The 27,637-nt window shown below is 46.5% G+C and overlaps 1 protein-coding gene and 1 long non-coding RNA gene across 2 annotated transcripts in view; one reads left to right on the top strand and one right to left on the bottom strand.

The window, feature by feature from the left end:
- The window catches only part of LOC114878289 (headcase protein), a 101,697-nt gene extending 76,327 nt beyond the window's left edge, over positions 1-25,370 (bottom strand). Inside the window, exons 1-2 of the mRNA XM_029191908.2 lie at positions 24,578-25,370; positions 7,270-7,366 (exon numbers count right to left, since the gene is read on the bottom strand). Of these exons, the coding sequence (XP_029047741.1) occupies positions 7,270-7,366; positions 24,578-25,365 (885 nt within the window). The 5' untranslated portion in view covers positions 25,366-25,370. The remainder of the gene's footprint in view (positions 1-7,269; positions 7,367-24,577) is intronic.
- A 1,444-nt stretch (positions 25,371-26,814) lies between these two features.
- Positions 26,815-27,637, top strand: part of LOC114878303 — a 49,994-nt gene continuing 49,171 nt past the window's right edge. The window contains exon 1 of the long non-coding RNA XR_006829684.1: positions 26,815-26,902. This is a non-coding gene — a long non-coding RNA (uncharacterized LOC114878303). The remainder of the gene's footprint in view (positions 26,903-27,637) is intronic.

The raw sequence follows: 27,637 nt of genomic DNA, 5'->3' as shown, positions 1-27,637 counted from the left end.
AATAGATCAAGAAAACAGTCGAGGATATTCGAAAACGGATTTACCAAAGCGCCTGGAACGATGGCCGAAGAGCAAAGCCAAGAAATTGAGTTCCATCGAGCAGACGAGTTAACCGAACCGAGGCCATTCCGCTAAACAGGAAATGCTATTACGTAATCGAATAGCTTCTTCCTACTACTACTGCTTTTGTTTCTCCTAAAAGAAACTTCGATACGCTGCTCAGGAAACAATCGCGACGATCATTGAGAAGAATCTTGCTATTCGAAGAAAGGGTGTAATCTCGTATCCCGGGTCGTTCCCATTTCCATAACGGGATTTTATTTCCATTTTCTCGGCTGCCGTACTACGAAAATAGAAGGCGAAGAAGAGTACGCGAAGAAGAAAAGAAAAATGGAAAATTTATGCGTCGCCAGGTACAGAAGGACAAAGAGGAGAGAATACTTGGTCGTTGATCCCCGGCGAGCGAAGGAACTCTTTGAAACTCTTCGAAATATGTAATCGTATAGAAAAATCGTTATAATCGCGATTAGATCTCGAGACCGCTAACCGGGCATTACCGAGGAGCTTTCTCTCAGCGCGTGACGCAACCAACAACCGCGAGAAGAAAATTGAAAAGTTGTAATCGAAGAGGAGGATCCTTGCAGTCGGTTCTCGTGTATCGACTTCGATCGGCCGATCAAATATCCCCCGGGCCGTTCATTGGAACGCAACGCGAGCGATTTTGTAACGCTTCGCGCGAGTTCGCGTTCACACGGTTCGAATTTTTCGACTTTTCGAACCTGGGCTCCGCGCCGGTGTCGATTTACGTCTCCCCATTTCGAGATCCCCGCAACGAACGAAGAGGCGTTTCGAATATCTGCTTTTCCTCGGTGAAATTTAATTAAACCGCAAAATGGGAAGCGAGCGGTGACGCGTAAACGCGGAAATTAACATTTTTCACGACTCCTCGCGCGGAAACTTCAAATGCTTCGGGGTGCCATCACCACCCCCGTCCCCGTTTGCGAATGTTTCCGTGCAACAGGGGCTGCGAATTAATCGCGGTGTCTAGAAAAGGAGACGCGATTTCCACGGGAAACCTTTTACCCGAGTTGCCTTGCGTTAGCTAAAATTACATTTACAATTACAAAACACTCGTCACTCTGCTGCTTCCGAGAGCGGACGTTATTGTACAGTTTTCCCTGAGAATCGTACCAGGATTCATTAAACATAAAACAGGAAAAACTCGTAGAATTTTCTTAGTTGCGTTAAAAATCAGATAAATAAATTGCAAAAATCGGATTCAAAGCATAAGAAAGACTTAACGATTGTCCAAGTAGTTTCGATGAAATCGAGCGAAAACTACCCCTCGAGGCAATTACTATTTCCTTCCGAAACGAGAGAAAGCTTTTCTCCGGCACACATCTCGCAGAAAGCAATTATTGGAAGAAATAATTAGTGGAAGGTTTTCTCCGTGGCCCAGTGCCATAGAATCGGTACTGGTTGAAAGGGGCCTAATGAAAAGAGCCTCGGATAGGAGGCTGCTAAGCTAGTCGGTGGTCAGATCGAGAGAAAGGGAGGTTTTCCCGTTTAAGGAAAGAAGAAAGCCGGTCGAACGAGAAGGGAAGCCCGTAAAAGGCGGGTTTTATCGAAGCAGCCGATATAATGCGTCCGCGAAAACGGAAGCGTCCGTCCGTGGCCATTACTTTCGTCCAGAGTCGACGGGTCGCGTCAGTTCCCTCTTCTCTTTTTCTTTCCCTGTACACGTTTGTCAGGCTTCTTTATGCTCGTGTCCTAACAGAATGGCCAACCATGGCAAGAGCCACGTTTGTCTCAACGATTATGACATCCATCGTGGATAACCGTTACTTCCTGTCGGCCTACGTCTTCGCTGCTTATTCCGGAATCCCGGAAAGGAAAAGAAACACCGGTAATTCAGACGTTGGAAGAAGCACAGAATTAAATTCGAAATCCTCGAGACTATCGTTTTAGGGTAAATTGCGGCAGAGATGCATCAACGAGTTAAAGAAAATGTTGCCTTAACAGAGTCGAGGCTGATAAATCGTCGTTTCCATTCGCAATTTGTTCTCAGACTCTGAGAGTCAACTTCTTGGCCCCTACGGCTGAGAAACGATGAAAGTAGCAACATAATGCGAGTACAGTTTGCACGAGGATGATTCGACTAACGCGTCGAGTTGTTGCATGGGAACGTGCAATATCTTTACGATTTCGTTCGTTTATTAGATTGATGAGCTTACGAGAGGCAAAGGGGAAATCCTCGTCGAATTATCGTTCGTAATTTTCTGTTGGAAGATGAAAGGTCGACTTCTCGTTGGCCGACGTGTTCGTAACGAGTAGATGAGAACCGGGAGAAAGTATCCCCTTAACCGGTTATTAGCAAACCAACGGTCTTATCGTGAACGAATCACGTGTTTCGGTGAAATCAGTGTTCGTTTCTCACCCGCGCGTATAAAAATTTCTTAATAAACGTAGAATCGTTATTACTCGTGCAGATCGGGTATGGTGTTTTCATTGGAAATTCGATATTTCGAACCAACCAAGTCGTTCTTTCGTGTTTTCCTTGACATAAGCCAAGGAACCAGGCAGCATACAACAGTTTACGTACCACCGTCAAGTTTAGGGCTAAAAATAGTTGCGTGTGCGTGACGTGGGGCGAGAAAAGCGTGGGGCTATCTTGGATCGATCCGGTTGAGGTAGGTCCTGGTCTCGAGGGAGCCACCAGGACTTATCCCAGTTTAGGGAGAAATGTCAAGGATAGCCCACGCGAACGTTCCTCTTCGGGAAAAGAAACTAACCTCGTTAACAAGTCTACTCGTACCAATTATTTCCTTAAATCGCTCTTCACTATTCTTTTTATATAACACCGCGGTTACTTAGAATTGCTATTCGAATGTATTCAATTTCTGGTGTCGATAAACTCCGCGGTATTCAAAGCGTTAAAAGTAGAAAGAGTAGTAGCTGGAAACCGGGGGATATAGTGGAAGGAAAAAAAGCACAATTATTTCTCCGCTGAAATGCGCTCGCTCGCGAGTAACGGGCCGGTGAATTGCGCGGGTTGCGCAACAGGAAGGCGAACGTTTAAGCTAATGACCTTTAATGCAAAGCTCCATTGTGTGCGCCGCGAGTCGGCTCTGGAACGAGGGTTAACGCACAAAATGTACCCATCAGGGAACAAAAAGGGATTTAAAAAAAAAAATGAAGGTAGGACGAGATGGAGGAAAAAAGAAAACGCACCCCTTTTGGACTCGTTTTTCGTCGCGACAGTTTCCAACCCGACCACGTTCGTTTAAAAATCCCTTCGACTAATTGCTCTCGTAATTCTAATCGGCGCAAGTAATTAGTACACGGAATTAGGACGATCATTCTGGTGGTGATTCAGAATTCAATCAAACTTGAACGGAAAGGCACTCGAAACACGGATATACGGTGCTTCGGTCCCCGTTACGACATAACGAAATTAGGAAAGCCACCGTTCGCCGAAAACTGGCGAGAAACTCCAACTTCCGCGTCCATCGTTTCCTGCTACCTCTGAATTTAATCAACGCCGGCAGTAAGGGGCCGAGTTCGGATTATATTACTTGGAAACTATCTTAGGAATAACGCAACGGTTCTTGCAACGCTACTGGAGAAATTCAGGGCTTGCACGCCACCGATATACACCGCTCGAGCCAATATCTCGTTTAATCCCCGGAAAGCTACACCGAATGAAACGACACAGGCCAATAGTTATTAATTCCGCTAACCCCCGCGTTTTCCCTCCCGACGTACCGGCAAACGGGTAACACAGGCGTCCGCGCATCGATTACAGGCTTTCAAGCTGATTTGCCCTATTGGATTTACCGAGTATCCGATGAATAGATCCCTTGTACCTGGCTGCAAGCTGGGCTTCGTATACCTAGCTGTTAAGTACCTGTTCCAATAAGCGTAGGGTTAATGTTCCTAGGTATTATAGAAAGAGAAAACTTGGAAAGCTATTTATCGTTAACGGTGTGTCTATTTAAATCTATTTAAATCCTTTAAATTCCGATGATATATAATAACTCAGCAATGTTTCTATTTTCCTCAAAGTCACTAAACAACCAGGCAATTAGACTCCCACGGAATCGATTTCCCTAGACCGTAGCAAAAAGTCGCGGCGACCGATCTCTCCCGATATCTCTCCTTACTCGAATGTCCATCGACCTTTCTCTATTCCTTCAGCATAGACAGAGAGGATCCGGGAATCTTACCGGTATCTACTCGGTGTACGAGAAATTCCTAGTATTTCCTATTAACTTCGACCGTACTGTCGCGTACATCAGCGTCAGCTAAGTCGAGAATCAATGTCAATCGTTCGTAGTGGATAAGCGAATAAGAGGATGAGCTTTAAACCAGGAAGAAGGGAAGCTTTCTCGAGCAGAAGGTACTGGAATTGCAACAGAAGATTCTCGACGGTCGTCCTTTTAATTAATCTCCACTCCCTCGGCCACGAGTGCCATTCAGAGAACTCTGCCACGAGCGGTGGCTCTTCCGCTCGACTCGTCGAGAGGCTTCTACTTCCGTAACCGAGAACAAAATATTTTGCTGCACCGCCGTTAAAAAGGTAGCGAAGCAGTTTCACCGCCTCTTAACCCTTTCACTGTGGGAAAAGAACCCGGCCAAAAAAACGACCGTGTACACTTTCGTCGTACGGGCTGCTTTTAGTTTCATTTTATACTTTGCGTATACCAAAGTTGAAACTTTCAAGTACGGAAGATTAATTATGCTTGAGAAATGATATTTAACCGCGTTTCAAGGTTCGAGAACGGAGTTCGATGTACTTGCAGGATAGCAATCGGAGAGTAGACCGAGCTAGCCACACCCCAATCTATAAGTACACCAAATGACTCGAGTAACTGCACCGTGGCACGCCATTTTCCCATTTTCGTCGCTCCTCGTCGCCGATTTATTGTCCACTCTAGTGATACGACGCGACGGTTTCGAGACGCGATATCTCGTTCTTTCAAATTGGAAATTGTAATCTCGGATGCATAAAATAAAAGGATGAACGCGTTAAGAACGATCGAGTTTCTCGAATACGATTATCGGATAGGAGAGCTTTTAAGTTGCGCACACGTTGCCATGGAAGGACCTCAAACAAAGGGTGCTTTCGAAGCCAGAGTGGTTTCGAGGGTTCCTCCTGCCTCGTCGCTCTCTTGCATATGCATCTACCCTCTCGAGATGAATATTGAAAGGAAGAAGAAAATCGATCGCATTCCCGCTGCTTTCCGGATTAACGATCAACGGAGCCAAAGATTCGAAAACGGTCGCTTATTCACGCGAAGCACGCGTGCAAACTGCTTTTATTTCCACGTGGAAGGCCGACCGTAAAACGCGGAGCGGGCTTTTCACGCGTTGGAAAATGAAAGGAATCCGCACGCGCTGCTGTAAACCTTGCGTTGCTTCTCGACATTGCACCCACGAGCATTGTTGCTTCTAATAAAGCGTGCCTTTTCTGCGTTTGCAAAACGAATAAATAACGTAGACGACGAAAAGGAGAGGCAGACGATGAAGAGGTTTTTATGAGCTACCTTTCTCGAGACCGAACTCGCGTTACGATGAAAGGTTATGCGAAAAAGCCAGACGTAAAATCTACCCTTTCCCTCCTCCCTTTTCCTCTTTCTTATTACACTCTCTCTCTTGGTATATTTTACAAAACTCGAACGCGAATGTTCGGCGGCAACGCACTGAGCGTGCTGTTGGTGTTTCGAACGCACAAATTAACCCCTTCGTTGCTAGTGTTTTTCTTTGTTTTTTTTTTTCGATGTTAATCCCTCTGGAAGCTCGCCAATGGGGTGACTCCGTTATGGTTGCTCGTTTGGACGCACTCACCGAACACGTCAAAAGGGAGAGACCAGCTATTTCGCCCAGTCATTCTTTATTTTCACGAGCCAACTCTCGAAACAGCGGCTAATTCCTAGCTGGAAAGTGCACTCTCCTGCATCCTCTACCGAACGCACGCGGGAAATCACGCGATCCGTTATTAAAACGAAATGATTTTCGAAGGTATGAATTATGCGCTCGTCTATCATGCAATCAATTTCGCTCTGTCCCTTGACGGGAGCGTATAATCGCTCGTTATTGGCCGGATTTACAGCGTCACGCGACCGCGTCGTTCAATCAATTTGTAATCCATCAAATTTACCGTGGCCGTGGATTCCAAATCGTCGCGGGCACGATTGCGGTTACAATTTCATCGTTTTATCGGAGAATCATCAAAATCACTGTGGCATTTTTCTATTTACTTCTGCCACGCGACGAATACACGGTTGCCGATAATGCGTAGCGATACTTCGGGATTGTTTTATCTTCCCCTACACAACGAATAAATGCTATAAATCATCGTGACACACGAGGGAATTCGGCAATTCTTTCCAGGATGGTGTGAACCCTATTGCGCCGTGGCCGAAAGCCTTCATCATCGATCGACCTACCGCAACGCGTTGTACGCAGTTCGTCTGTCACGTCCGTGGGGCTGATTAAGCTTTTTAAGCTCGCCCTTTCAAAGTGTTCGTGCGCGTCTAAATACTACCACGAGTGAAATTCCTGTCTAGATTCGGGGGTAATAACGAAGCGAAGCAAACACGAACACAGACGGACGTAAAGGGGCGGTGTGGTTTGTAAATGCACACGAGGGACGATGGTATTGATTTTCCCTCGCGTATTTGGGGTAGGACGACAGTGTTACGACGCAGTCCAGCCGGGCAAAGGATTCGCCAGGGCTCAACGAGCACCGACTTTTACGCGAGCTACGAGAGACAGAAAAACAGAAGGAAAGCCAGCTTTTCGTGCGGGAGATTACTTTGATGGGGTTGCGGCGCAGATACGAAACGCACATAGCTCACCCCATATCAAGGACAATGGGGCGTCGGGGGTGGTATTCCCTGCGATTCGTTTCTCGGACAGCGGTAAACAAACCCTCGACCAAGAGAGAAATTTCACGAAATGAAATTTAATATAACACGGACGCTACAGAATTTTTATTTGATAATTGAAAAATCAACGATTTTCTAGGAAGAAGATTCTCTAAACGAGACTTAAAGGTAGAGGAACCACGGTGGTTCATCGTGACCTTGCTCTATCGCGTATCTTCCGCTTTAAGGAATCCCCTATAGCTGGCTCCTCGCTTTCCTGCGACTCTAACCGGGTTACTATTTCAAACTTTCCTCGAGCAGAACCTCTAGAGCGCTAGTCTCGCACGCCTGTTCGATTCTTGAAACGCGCGAAACACAAAGACACTAATTAATTACTCACCTTGATGTGGTAGGAGTTCAGCTTGGTGCGTGGCAGACTGTTGAAAGCGCTGAAGTCTAGGCGACGTGAGAAGATACCATTCGCACCGCAACTTTGCCTGTAACAAACGTGCAATTTCCCTTTAGAAATCGTGGCATCCGGATTTTTCTGTCATTTTCACCGCGATCCACCTCGCTAAAATCTCCGGCGAGGAAAAAAATTGCAGAGTTTTCGACGCGTTTCTCGCGGTACATAATAATTCTCCCAACCCCCAGGAGCTCGATAACCCTCCGCGTAAAGCGAGGGTGTCGCGACGTTTTAGAACTCGCGTATTTATCCACCGCGTATGAAAGTTACGCATGCGGGGAGAAAACTACGTATGTAACGCGTCTCGATTCAAATGCGAGTGTACGCGCGCCTATCTGAGCATTACACTTCACTGACCCTTAACGTCTGATTCCGCTACGATCGACACGGAAACTTGAATTTCGTTTTTCAATTCGAGCAGAACAGCTCGCACGAGATAAGCAAAGTTGCGTCGATTTGAAAGGCAAATATCGATGTCGAGGAAAATCCGGAAAGATTGCAACGAAACATGGATATTTTTCGACCGGATGACAAACACGAAAGGATCGTGGCGATGACCGTGAGAGGAAGTTACGTCAGCGTCAGGAAGAGAAAAGAAGCAGAAGTGCAGAGACAGGAGTCCGTCAGTCAGTTGGGAAGGAGACGGAGGCGTTGGTGGCATCGTAGGTGGGGACCAAGCGACCTTAACCTTGGCCTCCACTCGACCAGACTCCCATCCCATCCTTTACATCGTCACCCGCATTCGTAACTTTTGGCAATGTCAGCCGAGGGTCACGGAAATATTGCGCACTTATCGCAGCGTACGCATGGAGGAAAAATCGACGCAAGAGGTCCGTTTCGAATTATGCAACCTGCATTCTCTTTCGACGGCTGTGACACGCGTACATACGTAGAAACAAGTACAACGTGCGTTGACCGAATTCGTGAAACGGTACGCGGACGAAATATATCTCTCCTTTCGAATACCAATTATCCGATGAATAAACCTTGCAGTTAATTGAAAGTACCGTACTAAATATGTTATTTCCTCTGTGGAATTGAACGAGTTGAATCATCTTATCTTTAATAATTCTTTATTAAAGCGTGCGGTTCGAACGTACCATCATCAGCCGTAAGTCTTTTTCCGTCCCAAGTCCGTCTATTAACACCGAGACGATTGAAGAGTAATTCATGGCCATTAACTGAATGAGGTAACCCGTTGTTTCGCGCGAACCGAGGCGAGTCTTGTTGAAATTCGTCACGCCGAAAAAAAAAAAGAAAGGCGAACGGGATCGATTTGCATAGAACGTAATCAACAATGACCGGCCGTCGCGCATATAATCAACGATATAATCAACGCCTCGAAAACCGATATTTGCACGTTCCGATTGTAAAAAGCTAAGGCCCCGTTGCATACACGGTTGTCTCCTTCGTTAATTTACATGACGCTAACCCAAGCCGTTTATTTTCAATCATCGCCACTTACGCGGAGTGCACACACGTTTCCTCTCTCGCTCTTTCATTTTCGTGATGACTAATGTTTTGCCGTTGATTGCGCAACCTTCGCGAGAACGAGAATCAATAGAGTCATTATTATCGCTCGGTGTACGCGAATCCCGGGATCGCGCGTGTCCATTTCCTACGACACGAATATCCCTCGATTGCGCGTCAAATGATGATCGTATCGTCCTGAATCGAACACAATATCAAAAACGATACACACACATGGTTTACCACCACAATCATCCATTTGCATTGCTTGCCATTTCGAACGATTAACACGGAAACAACTGTGTTGCAGCAGACAAGAGATTGCCCCATCGTGGACAGTCTCTCTAACCCGTTACTTTCTCTTTTAATCACCGCTCCGTGAAGTATAATTCATGTGTGCAAGCAGCCTCGGCTCGAGAGGGATACTTAAAAAAGAAAAACCGCTCGCGGAGTCATTAAGCCGTGCATCGTGTAAGGCTGACGAGGAGGTTTGTTAAAAAAGAAATGACACACACCGTTTCGCGGTTCTCAATTTATTCCGCTGCAACCGGTTTATCGAACCGCCTGCTGACCGTGCGTACTATCGTCAAACACAGCCGAGGGTGGTGTACACAAGAAACGGACCCGCCGAGCGTGTTTCTGTCCGGAGGAAAATTATTATCTAACCTTGACGCGTCGCTTCCGAAACGAAATTCGGCTTCGTTATCGCGCCTCCACTCTGCAGCTATTTCTCGTCAACGAGACGCTTCATTTTGAATACTTTAAAAATAGCTGCCTATTGAAACAAGAAATCGTCGATGACTCTAGCGGTATAGCTATTTATAAAGTCGATTTCTCGATGATCAATCAACGTACACGAATCAATTACATCAATTTGAAATTATAATCGATCAATTAGCAATCTTGATCGACGTGAAAATGCAAAGGTGGCAAAGATGAAAGAGGAAAGGATTTCGATATTTTCCATGACGTTCTCATTTTTTTCGTGATACGATGCGCGAAAAACAATTGATAGCGTCATCGGAAACATCATCATTCGCGAGGAAACAACCTTTCGACCGACAAGTTTGCTTCTACAAGTGATCTCGTAGTAATAGGAGCCGTGTTACGCGGATATTCGTGAGTGAATCAGTTTTCGCAACTTGACACCGAGCGATACCCGTCCGCCGCTAGTACTCGGTTTAGATTTCTAGGAAGAGTTTCGCAATCGATTCTCATTTTCTCGCCGTGCTATGAATGACCGTGTGTGTCGTTCATCGATAGGCAACCCCGGCACGTTGCGTGCAACGCCAATTCATGCCTTCTTTATCTATTCATCGTAACGTAATTCATCGGGCGAACGAGGGAGCTCGGTTCCTCGAAACGTTCAGACCCTTCCAAGAAATTCTTCGCCGAACGCACTTTTTTTTTCCTTCCTCTATAATTGGAACTCATGGACGAAACGCCTCGAGCAGAGAATGAAAGAAGTTTGGACCTCAAGAAGCGAGGCTTTTAATCGAATGTATCGAGTTACGTGGAAAAAAATTGGCGTTTCAGATATCTTAAGAGTATTTAAAGCACTCGAATGTCATTCATGGATTTTAAAGAGTAACATTCCCGCGTGTTAACCCATTTTCACTGTCAACTTTTCATTATCAAAATAATAACTTAAAATAAAATTTTGGCGCCCAGGGCGAAACGCTTTAAATTTGTCTGGAAGTGAATGGGTTAACCCGTTCGTCTATGATTTTTTCAATAATTGCGTCAGTCAGAGCTAATTAATTTAAAAATAATGAAATATCATACATACAAAGCATTCGACGAACCTTTATTAGACAAATTAGAATTAAAATTCAACTATACTGAAAGTACCAGCCAAATTTGACACATTTAAACAGTAAAGTTGTGCCACGATGTTGTACCGCAAAGGGTTTTAGCGAAAGGGTGATTTTTTCTCCAGGAAAAGTATGAAGAAAAGGAACATGTGTCGACCAAGGACGGATACGCGTCTCGCAAAGTGATTTGCGAACCCGATGCGCCGCTGCAAGGACACGTAAGTGCTACACGCATCCGGGCTGCAGCTTGTTAAGGCCTCGTCAAGGCCAAGCGGGCCCATCCTTGGAATTTTAATCAGTCCATTTGCCTATCGCGTCGCTCCGAGCGACACACTGACCGTCCGAAATTCGCGCCGCCCGCACGATGCTCGATCATTAATTCATTATTTCTCGATTAATTTCACCGAGGTGGATCGTAAGAGCAGATATTACGTCCGCTATGCAAAATCGGTCCGAAGAAACGTCACCGAGAGTACACGCGACCACCCACACCTCTCGGTGGCACACGTGACAGCCAGCAAACACCTGCGTACATACTCGGCTCGTGTATTTATAGCCGATAAACGAGTTGTTTACGCAGGCACGCGTTTCTTAGGCGCCTCTGGTTTTATTTAAAAAAAGGCGACGCAACGGAGAAAGAAGAAAGAAAGAGGCGCGTGGGCGGGAAAAGAAACGTCGCGTCGATGCAGTTGAACAGAGAGAAGCTATGTGTGCACTCGCGTGGCCGACGCATTAACGATGTTTTTCACTCGAAGCATTTTTGCGCAGTTAAACGATAAGGCTCCTGACTCAGATGCCCTTCCGTTTCTGTCCTCAATGACACAACGGCAGCGGCTCTCCCTCTCGTCTCCTAGTTCCCCGTTCGCACCTATATTTCATCCGAACCACGTTTCTCTCCTGCTATCATCCGAAACTCTCGGTTCGCGATCGACATAAACAAACGAGTCGGTAATATCCAACTGGGCGTGTCGAATCATCCATGATGCAACCTCGCACGAAAGAGAAGTCACCGTGGATGCAGGCGGGCGGTGAGATAATTTCGCGAGTTTGCATTAGGAACGAGATAACGCGACGATTAGCGCAGGGGAATATTTGCGCAACACCCTCTACCTCCTCCTACGCCTCTCGTATTTGATATTTTCAAAGCAAAGCCTTGTTTTCCTCTTGCTTTTTACCAGCATCGATTGTTGCAACGAGACAGAGGCTCGGGAATACTCTGTTAGTGTCCTTGAGGGAACCGAGGATGAAACTGGTGGATTCGCTTCACGAATTACGAAGGACGTGAGGATCGTACTAAACAGGCTCTGCCAGGAACAGAGCACAGCTGTCCGCTGCAATTTCCACCAGCCACGAAGAAACACGTGAACCAAGAGACTCACGCTCTCCTCCTCGGATGGCAAGAGAAGAGAGAGCCTCTACCCAGCCGAAGAGTGTACACGTCGTGGGGCTGAAATTCTTTTTAAAGCAGCTCTCGCAGGTGTGCGCTAATGAGACGAACGACGATAATGGAAAGCCGGGGCTCCGAGGGAACTCGGACACAATGGCCGTCCGGTTCGTACAGAGGTGTCCCGGGAACGCTTTTACGAGCTTCGTCGTGGCTTCATAACCGATCCTCTGGCTAGTGGGACCTCTTTGGCCCTTGCCTTGGCCGAACGGCTACCCATTCAAGCCTGAATACTCGGTATTTTCTGCATAAATTTCACGAAACTGGACGAAAAATTCGGAACGGTTTGCAGATTCTTTCGACAGAAACCGAAGAGATTGTTCGGTGCCAGAAATAACCGTGAGCCGGACACGTCGTTAATCAAATTCCCTAAAAGTTTCTTAAGAATCTCGAAGCAGCACATGGCGACGATAAACTCGAGTTAACAGATGTAGCAGAGAACTTGGAATTTTGGGAAAATATGGTCGACAGACGTACAACCTTCGTGGCTTTATTATTTTACAATTCTTTAATTTCTATCGTTAAACAGAAGCAAAGCACAAGTTGTTTGAGCCAAGCCGAAAATCTTTGACTATCTACCCTTTAAAAAAGTCCCTTTTTTCGACACCTTGTACAAACACGCGTCCATCGACATAATTGTCCACGGAGATACGATCGAGATCAGGTATTTGCACGGCCCGCAAGGTCATTGCCAACAGAGATAAGTATATATCCGAGTATTTATACATCTGTTTCGTAACAGTGACTCTGTCAACCGATCGCCCCACCCCCTGAAGGTGCCCCGAACGACTGGCGCCTACGCCTGACCTGTCCCGACCACGAAATTTATCTCCGAGATCTTACGATCGTAAATTTTGCAGGATCTCGCTCGTCGAATAAAATGAAACCGATACACGTTTCGATCTGTATCGAAGGATTTTCAAAGAGGCCGACGATACTTCCGGTGCTTTCCTATTAATAAGCGGCATAAGTACGCGGAATAGCGAAGCAACGAGCAAGAAAAAAGACGACTTTCGCGAATGACGAGGCACGACACTGTTCACCGATACGCGTCCCGAATCGAGAATCGCCGATTCCTCTCAGGTGTGCTTCGCCGACTTAGACAAAGACTAACTAAGCGTTCTATGATTGTATGCTAATGTAGCGAGACTCGATTCGAGCACGAACAACGTTCAACTGCTAATTAAACGAGAATGGAGGAGGGTAAATATATTGCTCGTTCGACTGCGCACGATTTTATAAATCCAGGGAGAAGTCACGAGGAAAATCATTTGGTATGACCTTATTTATGGTACAACAGCGAAAGGCAATAAATCTGTTCGCCTTATTTTCTAAATTTATAAATGAAATAACTGCCCGAGTGACACAAACATTTCGCATAACGCGAACCGAGGAAAGAAAATTTCGATAGATCGACCGAAGGGGCAATTCGTACAAAAGCCGAGGCTCGTTTCTATTTTAAATTCAGAGGAACGTAGGAGTCGCGACTTTCTAAAAGCCATTTCGTATGCTATCGAAAGCATTTCTCGACTCGCTCGAACCGACGAACCTCTTGGGTGCGAACTCTGCTCGTGTTTCGAATTAATTTCAATTCCACGATGTGGATATAACTCTAACCGCCAAAGACGTTCCTTTCTACCGGCAACAATTTCCTTTTCTACGAACCGACGCGCGCACGAAGGTGCGAAGGATCCTAAACGACTAGGAAAACTGAGGAGGCGTTGAACTTTCAGTTTGTTGTACTCGAAGAGGAGATGCTTCTCTTCCGAGAACTCTGGCTTAACGCGACGATTTTTATAAACTTTCGGTTCTCCTCTCTTGTTCACGAGATTTTTCAGAAAATCCGAACGATAGAGAAAAGCTTCGGAGGGTTTGTGTATCGAGGGACAAGGAGGAAACGCGTGTCCGTAAATATAACGAAGAGAGGGCCTCTTTCTCGTCCAGTACCGTTCCCCGGACCCTTTGTTACGAGCTGCCTTTGACACTGTCGCCGTGGCAAGCTGAGAAGCGTGCGATTTTACGTGTCAAATTCACGAACCGCCCCCTACAGAACCAACGAAATGGGGGACCCCGTTTCATGTAGCCGAATTGTTACAGGCTTTGCCAGGCTCGAGTGACTTGTCAACGATGCCAGTAACGGACAAATCGAGGGAGCAAAGTAAACCGAAAGGACAACTTCGTGGGAGAAAAGACCGATAGATATAATCACGGCGCAACGTTTATTTGCCTCCAGAGACTGGTATATACTACGGACCAGGTTTTCTCGATAGATACCCGAGACAGGACAAATACGCCGCGGGGCGAAAAGCACCGCGGGAAAACACAAATATTTCGGGGAATATAATGGCGAGTTTACAAATAATTATACCGAAGACGTGCCCTTATTTACTCGTTCACCCCATCTTATCGAGACCCTTCCTTCTTCCTCTAGATTTCTCGAAATATTTGGATCTGTATACAGGAACTGTATTATCCTTTCGATATTAATACAGAGAAAATAAAACATAGAAGAGATTATCTTCTGGGAAATTGACTCGTTTACACTTGGAAGGGTTATTTGACTCTGCTTTATAAAATAGAAGGAATTGAATCGCCTTCTTTTTGTCGAGAATCGGATGAAATTGAGAAGCCAGCAAGAAACCGAAATAAAATGCGAAACGGCTATATATCCCGAGAAAATCGTGCGAGACACCCTTAGAATCGCGATAAAGGTTGACGCCAAATGAATTTCAGCGAGAAGAGAGCTAGAGGATTACCTGAAAACTCGTCTCCCACCGGTTAATCCGTTTCGAGTTTGCTCGTACGCAGTTATACGCGCGGTGTTCGAGCCAACTTCGAATCCCATCCCCGGATTATGCGTTCGACACGCTCGAACGAGCGGCGGAAAGCGCGAATACCACCCTCGGTGAACTTTCAGAATGAGACCAACTTGCCACCCTCCGGACCACACGTACTTCGGCGACGTGTGCCGATGTCTAAAGCGAGTTCCTCTTAACCGACATGCAACCGTTCGAACCGCGTTTCACACCAGTCACTCTATTATCTTCGCTACAGACGACCGGGGTGAATCTGTTTTATTGTTATTGCAAATTGTATGCTAAGACCTGGATACATCCGAGTACGTGGCAAATCGAGTGAGACGTTTCTATGACACAGAGAGGAAACGTTGAAACGTTCCTTTCTGATGATCGCTTACTATAACAATTATTAGGATATAAATATATTTGGAAATACCTTGGTTTATTTGGCGTTCCGATCATGTATCGACTCGAGAAAGAATCAAGAACGTTTCGCCGATAATTCGAGTGTTTATGCGAAGGGATGATCCTTTACTCGAACGCGATATCAACCCTGTCGGATTTCGTCGATAGCCTAACGGCTCCGGATAAACTTTGTCCTTCATAGATTCAGCCTAGCAGAGAGATTAATACCGGCCACAAGAAATCCCCATGAACTACGGCGTTGATACATTTCAATTTTTAATAATAAAAATTTTGGTGTTTTCATTATTACCGGCTCAATATTTGTAACACTTTGACTATCTCGGTATTTTTTGAACGAGTTATGCGTACTCATAACCACGAGCCGTACGGAACACGATGGTTATTACAGGCTCCGGGCAATAGTGCAGGTAACCTTTGTCCGTCGTCCGCTAATTAAAAAATTCCTTCCGACTCACCGGTTCGCTCGGCATTCGACCAGAAACCTGGAATCGCCGGTCAATTCCGAAACCCTACCGGTCGGCGCCACCGAGTCGACTGGGTCGATCGGTTTCGTAACAATTTCTGTCTCTCTCTCACGCACACATAATCGAGAATTACGTAAATCGAAACGAATTTTGCATTTCAAACCGAGCCGCGAAACACGGGCTGCTAAAAAAAAAATCGAACCGATTCGTTCCCACGAGAGTATATCTATCATTTCCGAGAACGAAGTCGAAGATAATGGCCGGTAAATCGTTAAGGATAAGACTGGTTTCCATCGAATCGTTCATTTTTATCGACTACATAGTACGATTGAAAATTCCTTCCGCATACGCCCCCGCAGACTTTCCGAACTTGCGAGCTTCTAAACAAATTTAATTACACTTCGAAGGAAGGACACGAAAGGAAGAAGGAAGAGACGAAAGAAAGACTGGCGTCTTGGGAGAGGTAAACGCGACGTTAACAAACCAATTAGCAGTAAACTACCCTCGGGTCCGCCATAATTTACACTGGACTACGTGCGCGATATACGGGCGCAACGTTCGCGAGGAAAAGAAACAAGAGGAGGGAGAAAGAAGAGGAAAATCCTTTTCTCGTCTGCTGCCGCTTCCGTATCCTTTCGCGATCTCGAGTCAGCCGCAAGGGAGGCGTACAGGAAAAACGTGGAAAAGAGGAAACCGAAGTAGATAACGGGTTCGCGTAAATAAGGATTCAAAGTGCACCACCTCTCGCGAGTATTATACATAAAGCACGAATGTACGGTCTTTGTTCCTTTTCCCTTCCTTACGTCCTTCTCTCCTTTCTCATGAAACGTCAGGGAAAAAGAAGTTGTAAGAACGAAACGACGAGCAGAAAAAGGATCTCGACGTCGAGACGTAACCGGGAAACCGATGCTTGCCGGAGAACGATTTCAAGAGGAATACGTGGTCTGTTGGAAGCGAAAGTATTCGAGAAGATCTAAGAGACGAGTACGCGTCAAGATGTTTCTTTAATGGAGCAAAGTTTCACGGATGGAAAAGTTGGCGCATGCACACGTTTAATTCATAGACCGGCGAATGGATGTTCGCTAACTCCTCGCCAAATCTTTCCTAAAGTCTTCGAATTAAACCTGGCTCTCGCTGTCAAGACCAACCCACCGGGTCTCAGTTACCCAGAGACGATTGTATTATTCATTTACACGACATTGTTCGCTCTGACACTGTTAGAATATTCCTCAACTTCCCCTGCAAGTTCTATCAGCCGATACAATGCTCCTAATTTTCTTGCAAGAGCGAATTCGCGGAGACATTCAGGAAAATTTGATCGAATTTCAAAATTTTTGAAGAATCAACCTATAAGATATTTTTATTCTTCTACACTTTACGTAAACGAAAGGGTCAAGATACCTGGCTCGCATTCGACGTTGAATTTATATTTGTGAGAGGCAAAAGGTATCCTCTCCAATCTATGGTCTATCTTTCCCTCGGTTATAATGAATAGCTGCGAGGCAACGTTTGACGAGCAACTTCGCCGCCCACGTGTACAGTTTTCAAGGAACTTTTTAACTCCTTTCGAAAAGATATACGAGATGCGTGTAATGATGTAACAACAAACGCGATCCTCCACTTTCCACGACGACTTTCTTATCCGTGAAACGCGTGATTCGAGTCTGGATGCTTGCGTGCCCCGTGGGTCAATGTCGGCCGTGATCTTCTAACGAGCGAGATTTTAATAAACGACCCTCGCAAATGTTTCCTACGTTCCCCCGTCATCTTTCCTCGACGATAAACGCGATACGTAATTTGTTTGTTACTTTCGCACGAGCCACGTCGGGTAAGGGCTAAATAAGACGGCTTACCACGCATGATTAAACGTGCTTGGAAAAAGCAATTATATTTTGCAAATTTTTCGATTACCCAACATTTAATAAATAAACCAAGCTACAAAGTTATCCTCTGATAAATATTAAGAAATCAAAAGCTGCAGCACTGGTTCGCCAGTGCCCAAGGTTACTCGAGTGACACTAATATTGAGAAATTTTATCAATGTATCAGTGTATGAATCATGGCTGGTATTTTAAAAGTCTAATTAAAAAATCCATTTAATTTAGATGGCAATTTACTGCAACCAGGCGAACCGGTGCCCTAACGAAATCGCAAGCTTATAATCAAAGCAGGATTTTTATATCGGTCAACATTTGTTTCGGCAATGGAACCGGTCGAGAACCGGTTCCCTCTCGATATTTCGCACGAACGAGATAAACATTTTTGCAGTGGAACATTCATTACCCGTACAGTCGGTGCCGAAACTGACCCAGGTTTCGCTGCTGGATGGAAAAACGCGTATCGAACGATCGTTCACGGGAAACGCGTGACACAAAAGGAAACGGAATAAAAGAAAAAGAGATACGCGGTTCATGAATATTAATAACGTTCGAAAATGCGGCTGTCAGCCTTACGCGCTCCCTCGAATTTGCATAAAATTTGACAAACATCTCGTTACGAATTCGTGATCGTCGTGTACGAGCGCATCCGCGAACCAGTTTCGCGCAGAGTTTCTCTTTTCGACACTCCTAAATTAAGTTTCTTTATTACCGCGGCCGCGTTAATTGCCAGCAGGAACACGTCGAACGCGAATTTCGCGCGGCTAATTTTAAACGCGCACGATACATCGAACGTGCACAGTTTTTATTTTTAAACGCTTCGACGTTCGGCTCTCCGTTGATTACAAGAATGAATCATACGTTTTCGTTGTTGAGTTTGTAATCTCCTGGCAAACTTTCTGCACGCGTTCTTTCTTTATCTTTCTCTCTCTCACTCGTAAGAGAGAAACAGACAATTGTTGATAATAAAATCGCATCGTTATTATTAAGCACGGTGACGAAAAGGAAAGAGACGATTCAGTTTCGAATCCGCGAGATTCCACCGCATCGCAGATATAATAAACTTTAATCCCTTTATAAAGTTTTCCGCTCGTGGCGACGATACGAGAAGAACGAAGGAAGAGCAGATGAGCACAGCGGGGATCTTTTAGAAGCGGCGTACTTTTTTTAATAAGCAACACCCTTCTTGCACAGGGGAGAAGAAAGAATGAAGAAGTCTATGTCGAAAATAACGCGAAAATTTGCTTCGAAGAAAATTAAATTAAAGAGCAAATTTTGATTTTTTCTGAAAAGGTACGTTGATAAATCGAGAAGTCGAGATTTCGCCCCGTCGTCTTTAAGATATCCTTGGGGTGGTCCATCGGCCCGAAGGGTCAGGGTTCAGGGTCAATCCCCGAACTCATCCTTCCTCTGTCGGGGATCCCTTTTTCTTTCGGCTTATTTCCACTATTACTTCGCGATTCCACGTAACGACTGTTTTCCACCCTAGACCACGCGACAAAGCTTCCGTGAGCCGGCACGCGGGGAGCAGACGGATCGCAAACATCCCCTCTGATAAATAATCACTTCCGTTTTCTAGACGATTACCTTGCGACATCCTTTACTTTTTAATGCTTCTATCATCATCCTTACTATACTATATTTTAACAAACAGTGACGTAACAAGCGTTAGAAGAAATTTTAGAACGAATGTACTATTCAAGGACCCGTTATCAATGAACTCCTTGAGAGATGTAAAGAAAAAATGACTAAACATGAATTATAGATCCAACGAAGCGTGTGACCATGAAAGTGTTGACGAACAGCTGAATATTTATCACACGTGTATTTCGCGAACGTAGTAAATTATAAAAAAAAAAAAAAAAAAAAAAAAAAAAACCAAGTAATGCTTTTCGTTCATTTCCGGCGTTTCGGCTACACAAATACACTGGACCCCTGGTTAACCCTGACATTTCGACTCGATCATTATGCATTCGCGAATCAGAGGGGCACCCATATCGGTTACGAAGTTGTTCCATGCCGTTTCGTAAACTGTTCGCGATCGGAGAACGGCGAGGTTAATCGAATCGCCGATAACCAAAAATAGAATATTTTACGAATCGATTCGCCGATCATCGGAATAACTTTTCGCATTGTTTGCGCTCCGAATTACCCAGTTGCTGGCCATTTCTCCGTTACTGCTAACGTAAGGTGCACTGATACGCATACACGCGAACGTATTCTAGACTTTCAGAAGGACGGATCGAGGGGCGGCGACGTTAATAACGTAGCTTCGTTCCCCGTTAGTAATTATCGTGCGATTAAACGCGATCGTGCGAGTATAATTCGACAGCCGGCGGCTACAATTTACCTCGTTACGCGTTTGCATGCCGTTCACGAGCAGCGGCGCGCAATTAAAGAATAATATCGGTGAACGGCGATGTTTCGGAAAACGACGCTAACCACCGGCAGGAATTGAATTCCCGTAAAACGCGCCTCTATTTCATCGTCGTTCCTCGGTACGTTTAATTGTTTTACATTTCCACGCAACCCCTTCCTTCGTCTTCCCTCGCTCGAATTCGCCCTGACGCAGCAACTGCCCCGGAACTCGAGCCACCGTTTGCCAGAGACACGCATACCCACAGCTTTTTATCAGCATCTATCTGGTAAGCTTAGACACGCGTCGATCTCGAGGAACGAGGCGCAACTTTAGATGGACGGTGAAAATATTCGCAGGTGCACGGGAACGCGGTTCACCGGGCAGTTATGCATAGCAAACCGAGAGGGAGAGAAGGGCTTCGCGAACTCGGCAAAAAACTTCGTTCCACGGAGTTATTCCCGAACGAGCGTGTTTCCCGTCGAGTAAACGAAATATTCGAAAGAATTCGAGAAATTTCCTCGAAACGTTTTCCACCCCCCCGTTTGGACAATATTGCCCCTCCGAACGCGCCGAATTAAACTGGAAAGCGCGCCCGGAATTTCACTGGTTCGCCGGAAATTCAATAATTCTTCGGTCGAGTGCCATCCTCTCGTCGTTTCCTGGCTTGCGGCCTTCTATACCTACAAGCTCGGCAATCGGGATATCTAAATCTTCGTATCTTCAAGGTATCTCCCTCGAAATCTATGGAATCGCGTTCTTTGTACACCCGCTGAGTCTCTCTCTGTTTGCCTTTGTTTCAAACCCCAGGTGTTTTTTAATTACAACCTAGAGGGGAGGCAACCGCGATTTCGGAAGCAAAGATGAATTCCCATTAGCTCGTGCATCCCTTATTTCCCGTAACACGCCTCCCCCTTTCGCGATCATCCACTCGTTTGTCACTCCCTTTGAACTTTTCGAAACAGCCCGTCTCTCCTCGATCCCTCAAAGCGATAGTAGAATTCTAGCGAGCGTAAATCATCAGTTTCTCTCGACGTGAATGCCTCGATATATATGTAAGCCGCGTATAGCCTCTCTCGTGAACGCGAGGCGTAATGAGATCGTAAAACGGGAGCGAAATAAGGAGTCCGCCCCCTAGCTGGAAAATATTCTTCTCTGCAAACGCGATACACACTCTTACTCTTTCCGACGACGCGATGCGACACCGTAGGAGAAACGAAATTCGAAGAGAGACGAACGGCCGGGTTTTTCTCTCCGTTTGGGAACGGCTGCGGAACACTGCCTTCCAACGTAATTTATTTTTGGTTAAAACGCGAGTAACGCGCGCAGGGGGAGAAACCCTTGGTCTCGTCGCACTTCAGTGAAAGTGGGATTTATAGGTCGCGTTGCGGCGCCAAAATGTCTCTATATGTGTGTCGTAACGCGAGGGTGATCGGGCAAGCAGCAGTTTGGATGAAAAAAGAATCACGAGCGGCATAAATTCGAATTGCTTCCCTGGAAAAATGTCGTCCGAAATATCAACGAGGAATCGCGCGATGGGGGTGGCACGCTCAACCGTTTCAACCACCGTACCCCTCCCTCCTTCCTTCCTGTTCAACCTCTTTCCCTACTACAACGGAGTCGTTCGGAATTTATAATTCGACGTTGTTCCACGTTGAAAGAGGAATATTTCTTTCGACGAGAGCCACCCTTTTACGTGGAACGATCGTAAGATCCGGAATAATGCATCGTTTCGAACTCTTCCTTTTAATTGAACGCCGTAAAAGGAGCGCGGACCATGGAGGGAGACCACCTGGGACAACCGAGCCCGCTTTTGCGGAAATTTTACAATTGATTGTTTTATATTGGAAGCTGAAGGTAACCGAGAGAAATTTCGAAAGAGTACACAATACAACGGTGTAAGATTGGGCGCGAAGGGCTTTTTAACGATATCCCCGGCTCGGTTCGGCCCGTTTAAATGCATCGTGGTGGCGTGATTCCATGCAGTTGGCCTTGGAGGCTGCTAGAACGTCAAGCTCCTCGCTCGCTGGCCCTGAAGAGGTGGCCACGGTCAAGGCTACGAGCACCCTCCTCCTTTCTTCTTCGCGTTCTTTCTTTTCCTCTGCCCCCTTCGCCTACTATCTCTCTTCCTTCTTCGCCATCCACCGCTTTATCCTCCCGGCGAACACACCGGCGATGCTCTACCACGGAGACACGCGAGAACGAAACGGAGAGGAAGAGGAGCCCTACCTAAACTCGCTCCCGGTGCATTTCACATTGAACCAACACACCGGGGCCTCGGCTGCGAAACGAAAACCTCGACGAGGTATCGTTTGGTTTTCTCTGAAGCGAAACGATGCTCGAGATGCATTTCTTCGGAAATTATAGCTAAACAAACAGGCGTTTGTGTTTTTGAAGAAGCAAATTTAAACATTGATATCGAATTAACCGGTTATCGCATGCTTACGAGTGCAAGTTCAAAAGATGACATAACGAAATGTGTGATATACGAGGAGCGTTATCGTAACGTAAAGCTTCGAGTCCCGAAGGCCGTGGCTAAAGAGAGTCCGAGATAAGGAATCCTTTCGGTCCACTAACGAGATCGAGCCTAAAATAAAACATCGTGTAAATTCACGCATACAGCCGCGCGTGCCCCTTTGAGAAACACTTATAGCCCCTTTTGGCGAGGGAAGATTTCGGCAGGGGCTGTCCATCGAACCGGTGGAAAATAAACAGAAATAGGACAGGTTCCAAGACCGGATCTAAATATAGGATACAGCAAGAGTGTGTATAACATGGGTGGGGCATTCTCGTAATCCTCGTGTTTGCTGCCCTTCGTCTTTGCTCTAACAGAGCCAGAAACGACCTATAGACGATATGCCTGCATCTATATACCCCTATACGACCTACGCTTCCGAGGAAACGAAGCCCCCCCACGTTCATTCATGTCCTGTGGAACGCGGGGCTCTTTACAGACATTCCTCCTTCAATTGCCTCTTATTTCGTCCTGGATCCCTCTTATCTGCCTGTTACGTTCTTAAAATTGATAACGGACGATTGAACTCGTTTCACGTGCCGTACGAACGACTTATCGAGTATCTGCTTACGCGGCGATTTTTCGTTCTTATCACGGGGAAAGGATCGCGAATTTGCTGGCCTAGAGAATCGGTAACAAAAGGTTGAAAAACATCGCGGTGTTCGGTCGTGTTCTCAAAAGCCTCGGAACAAGGAAAATAAAGGAAGGACAAAAAGAGCCTGGAAGCCGTTTCGGCTATCCTCCACGATTTAGATCAACGACGTCGGCCCGTTTGAAAGATGCGAGAGAGCCGGGTATCGAATTACAGGCTCAATTCATCTGTAAACTTCCACGTGATCGAACGTGTCGCATGTTTTATCGTGCCGACCGATATTTGCGCGCTCGAGCGTGCAAACACCAAAAACGTTTCGCCGCCGATGTATGTTATATCTCCTCGATCCGACACCCCTTAATTCGACATCGCAAAGATTCCGACGTTCCTTTTTACCCGGTTGCGACTCGAGAGGACCGACTGATATTCTCTTCTTTCCCTCCCCCGTCATTTGGCCAACATCTGTGTTCCCTTTCTATCGGCGAAAGTATTTCGCGAATACGATTATTTATAGCCGTTTATACGCGTCGCGACCGCGAAACAACTCTTCTCGCTCCGACGAAGAAATGAAAATATTCTCGGCCTTTCTTTTTTCTTTTCTTTCTTTATACGAGCTTTGAAATCGTGCTATAAAAGAAGGACGGTGACGTGCATGTGCTTTCCATACGGAATACGTTCCTTCCCTTAACCCTCTGTAGCTCTCCCTTCAGCTGAACTTTAACACGACACTTTTCGAGGACGGGACGAAAGCTCCGTATATTCGAAAATCCGCGGTCCCTTTTATCTCTATACCGCGAGGCTTTGTCTTCTACCGATAAAAGCGAAAAATGGAAATTTCAGTATCTGCTGAAAGGGATTCGCGAAGGTATCAAGGTCAATCGTTCCTTTTTTTTTCTTTGATTAACCAGCCTTTTACGGTGACCAATTTTCAACTGGAGGAATGGGAACGGCAGGAAATAGAATAAGAGTAACTAACGTTGGAGGTAAAGCTCGCGATTCGAAAGAAACGTTTCTCTTATCGACGCGGCTGAAAGCAACGGCGAGGCCAAGAAGAAGCTTGCGTGGGAGCGAAACGTGACCAATTTGATAAGGGATCGCGGTAATTGTATTCTTACACCGTTGCCCGTAGACCTCACAGGGAGCCATCAGAGAGTATCGTGACCGTCAGCAGGCCAATTATTGTTTGTAACGAGCTCTGGCCACCTTTTTTCCCCCCCTGTTTTATACCACGGAAAAGCAGAAAGAGTCTTACTGTTGAACGTAACGCGGGTAATTGCGAGGGGCGTTACCTCGCGAAACTTTTAAATAATATACTTTCGCGATGCGTATCGTTCGAGGAATTAATTTTCCAAGTACATACAGAAATGATTAATAATTATAAAATATTTCTGTTACCTTGACAAAGACATGAATTATACAATAATAATATCAGATCAGATTCAAGTATTTAAAATTATTGAAAAGAGAAAAATAATTCAAGACTCACCGAGCTCGATCGCTGAAGAAATCAACCTTGCTCTTCTTCTTCATGATCGCCTGCGGTTGATGAAGAGGGCTGACGCTTGGCTCGCTGGTAGCCGGTGGTGAACTCGAACCGGTGCTGGACGAGAGCGAACCAGCCCTTCCTCGACCGGATTCGATCAACTGGGCCTCGGTGGTACCGCGACCGTTCGTCGAAACGTGATTGCCGTGGCTCGGCGGACCGGCCGATACCGAAAGCGTGGGCCTGGTATTTTGCCGATTACGACGTTTCTTTTTCTTCGCCTCGTTCTCGTCTGGTCGGTTACCAGAAGCGTTCCCGGTTCCCGGCGGCATCCAGTCGAGATCTTTCTTCAGGTGCCCGCGACCGCAGCGACAGCCGCACGCTTTGAACGCGAGATCGTAACCCTTTTTCGTCCAAAGATTTTGATGGCGCTGCCGTTCGGACCAGCTACGGGCGCGTCCGCAACTCTTCAGATACGTCAGGACCGTTTGCTCCCAGGCGTCGAAACACTCGCGGTGCATGAACTGGCCGATCGGGCAGCTATCGTTGTTGCAGGTTACCTTGACCGTGTCGTGCAACGCGTTCAAACGGATTAAAGTGTCGCCCCGTAGACACTCGCCGGTCGGCGTGCAGCAACGTGTCGTTTGATTTTGCGTTAGCAGGTTCTCCATCGCGTCGTTGATGCCCCCGACACCGACACCGACACCGACACCGACGCCGACTACGCCGACACCTCCGCCGTTCTCCATCAATGCACCGCCGTGACCGTTCGCGTGACGACGCGGTGCCATCACACTTCTTACTCCTCTCGATCGGTACCGAACCGCCTTGACGCTTCGTCCGATCCCTTCCAACGCGTCCGTGAGAATCGTCCCTTCGATACAAGTCAATGGAAACGATCGTTCGCGATAAAGTATCTGCTGCGGATGATCGACGTTCTGTGTCCAAGGAAACCGAGGATTAGAAACACGGCAGACTTGGCTCGCAGTAAACCCTGTCTCTAAGATTCTCTCTATTCTTTCATCTTCACGCAATTCCCACGGCTCGCCTGTGTCGTCTCTCGCACACCCATTCAACAATCGATTTGTTCTGGTAAAATGTCGCGTGATAAATTACAGAGACACGCCGCGGACGTATCTGGTACCTGGGAGGAAAAAACGCGGGCACCGGGGGTACGAAAGCGCGGCCCACTAAACGTTACTGACCGGACGGTTGATTGAAAGTCTCCTGTCACGTCCAACGATGTTCCCTTCTTTGCGATGATCGAGAAATCAGGGTCACTTCGCGCACGACACAATTCTTCAAGACAATCACCTCCCTCGATCTCGAAGAAATCTTTTTAGTCTTTCCGTTGGTGGTTGCTACAAGTAATTCGTGCTACCAAAGTCAAGGTCAGCGTGGTTTCACAACGACGCCGCGGCGCGGTAGTTTAGACAAAGTCCCGGCACACGAGTTACCTTTACGTTGGCAGTTCAAATTCGCGGTAACAATACCGACGCGATCGACTTTGGATGTAAGTTTCGTATACTCAAAGAGTCGAAGAAGATGGAACGATGATTCCTGTACCGGCGCGGATAGTCAAATGTGTCGGTTGCTCCTCTCGAATGTCAGGGTCACCGGCGCGAAGCGCGCGCACCGTGGAACGCAATTTTCGATCGAAGTCCCGTGTCACGCGTTCCCCGTACGTTCGTACACGACTGAACGAAATAAAGACGACGAGAACTACGATTCGAGCATACGTAGCACTACACACCGAGGCACCGGTGTTCCTTCTATTTTTTATTTTTTCCTCTCGTGCACACACGGAGAGTCGAGGACGAAAAACACTTGCTCGCACGTAGGGTGCACCAGTCACTGAGCGCCGGCGACGACAGCGTGCCGGCTGCCGTGGTTCGGCGCGCGAGCGAGCGCGAAAGTGAGGCCCCATTGGGTGAAAGCGAAAGCGGCATGGTGGGGGTCACGGCTAGCGCGCCAATCGATGCGCGCCGTTGTCGTCCCTCCGACCAGACCACGCTACCGCTCTGTTGTCACTTCCTTTTCTATCTCGCGTCTCGTCTCCCTCGCACCCGCTCGACGGCGCTGCATACGCGAGCGCGCGTTTTACTTTTCGAAGCCGGCTACGCGACGAGGCACTGCGAATAATCCTCGATATACGTGTGCGCGCACGTACACATAAATGTCCGCTCTACGATACCAACCACGATTCGACGTGTCTCGCAAACTTACGCAGAATCGTAACGAGATAATGCTCTTTAAATTGAAAATTCTCTTCGGATCTCGTTGGGAAGGATGAACGAGTTGGATGAGCCGAGATGAAACACCAGAGAGGTATCGAATTAGTGCAGTTAATAATACTTAAGTAGCCACTCGCGCATTAGGTTAGGTTAACCGAATTCAGGTTGTTTTTACGCTTCGAGTAGACACGAAATACTTCTTGAACTTGAAATTGTTCCGTCACGTAGCATATAAACACGTTCTAAGTATCAAGAGATAACGAGGTTATGTCGTCGTAGATTTTCACGAGATTTCTCTATCGTTTGCGGTTGACGATCTACACAGCCTACGTGCTTGATTTCACGTATGTATTGTTAATTACCGATGACTCTAAACATCCTCTGGAATGCTTATGATACACGAATTTCTTGAGTATGTTTATCACTTAGTAACTTTTTTTAAATGCAAGAATAGAAATAGAACATGTTTTAATCATCGAAGCGTCATATATCGCGCACTCTTGCGGTCAGTAAACAAGTCTACCTCGGTAACAGTGTGTACCGTACTCGCGACAGTTTCTTTTTCCCCGAATGTGACTTCTGTCGTGTGTACTTTTGCTCGAAGGGAAACGACGCGCCGGTATGAAACGGCTATGTGTTTCACGAAATGTAAATATTTACGCCTCTAGCCCTTGGGTATATTACGACGAAATTCTACAGAGGACGGTTGGGCTTCTTTTTGCGTCGCGAACTGGTAAGCTCTCGCGCGTTCTTTTCACGGTATTTCGCGCCTAAGTACATAACCTGTACGCGAAAATTTTTCTAGCCTCTCGTTGGTGTCGCGATCCCG

Source organism: Osmia bicornis, chromosome 9, assembly GCF_907164935.1.
Source record: "Osmia bicornis bicornis chromosome 9, iOsmBic2.1, whole genome shotgun sequence".
Lineage (NCBI taxonomy): Eukaryota > Metazoa > Arthropoda > Insecta > Hymenoptera > Megachilidae > Osmia > Osmia bicornis.
This window is presented reverse-complemented; position numbering and strand designations above follow the sequence as displayed.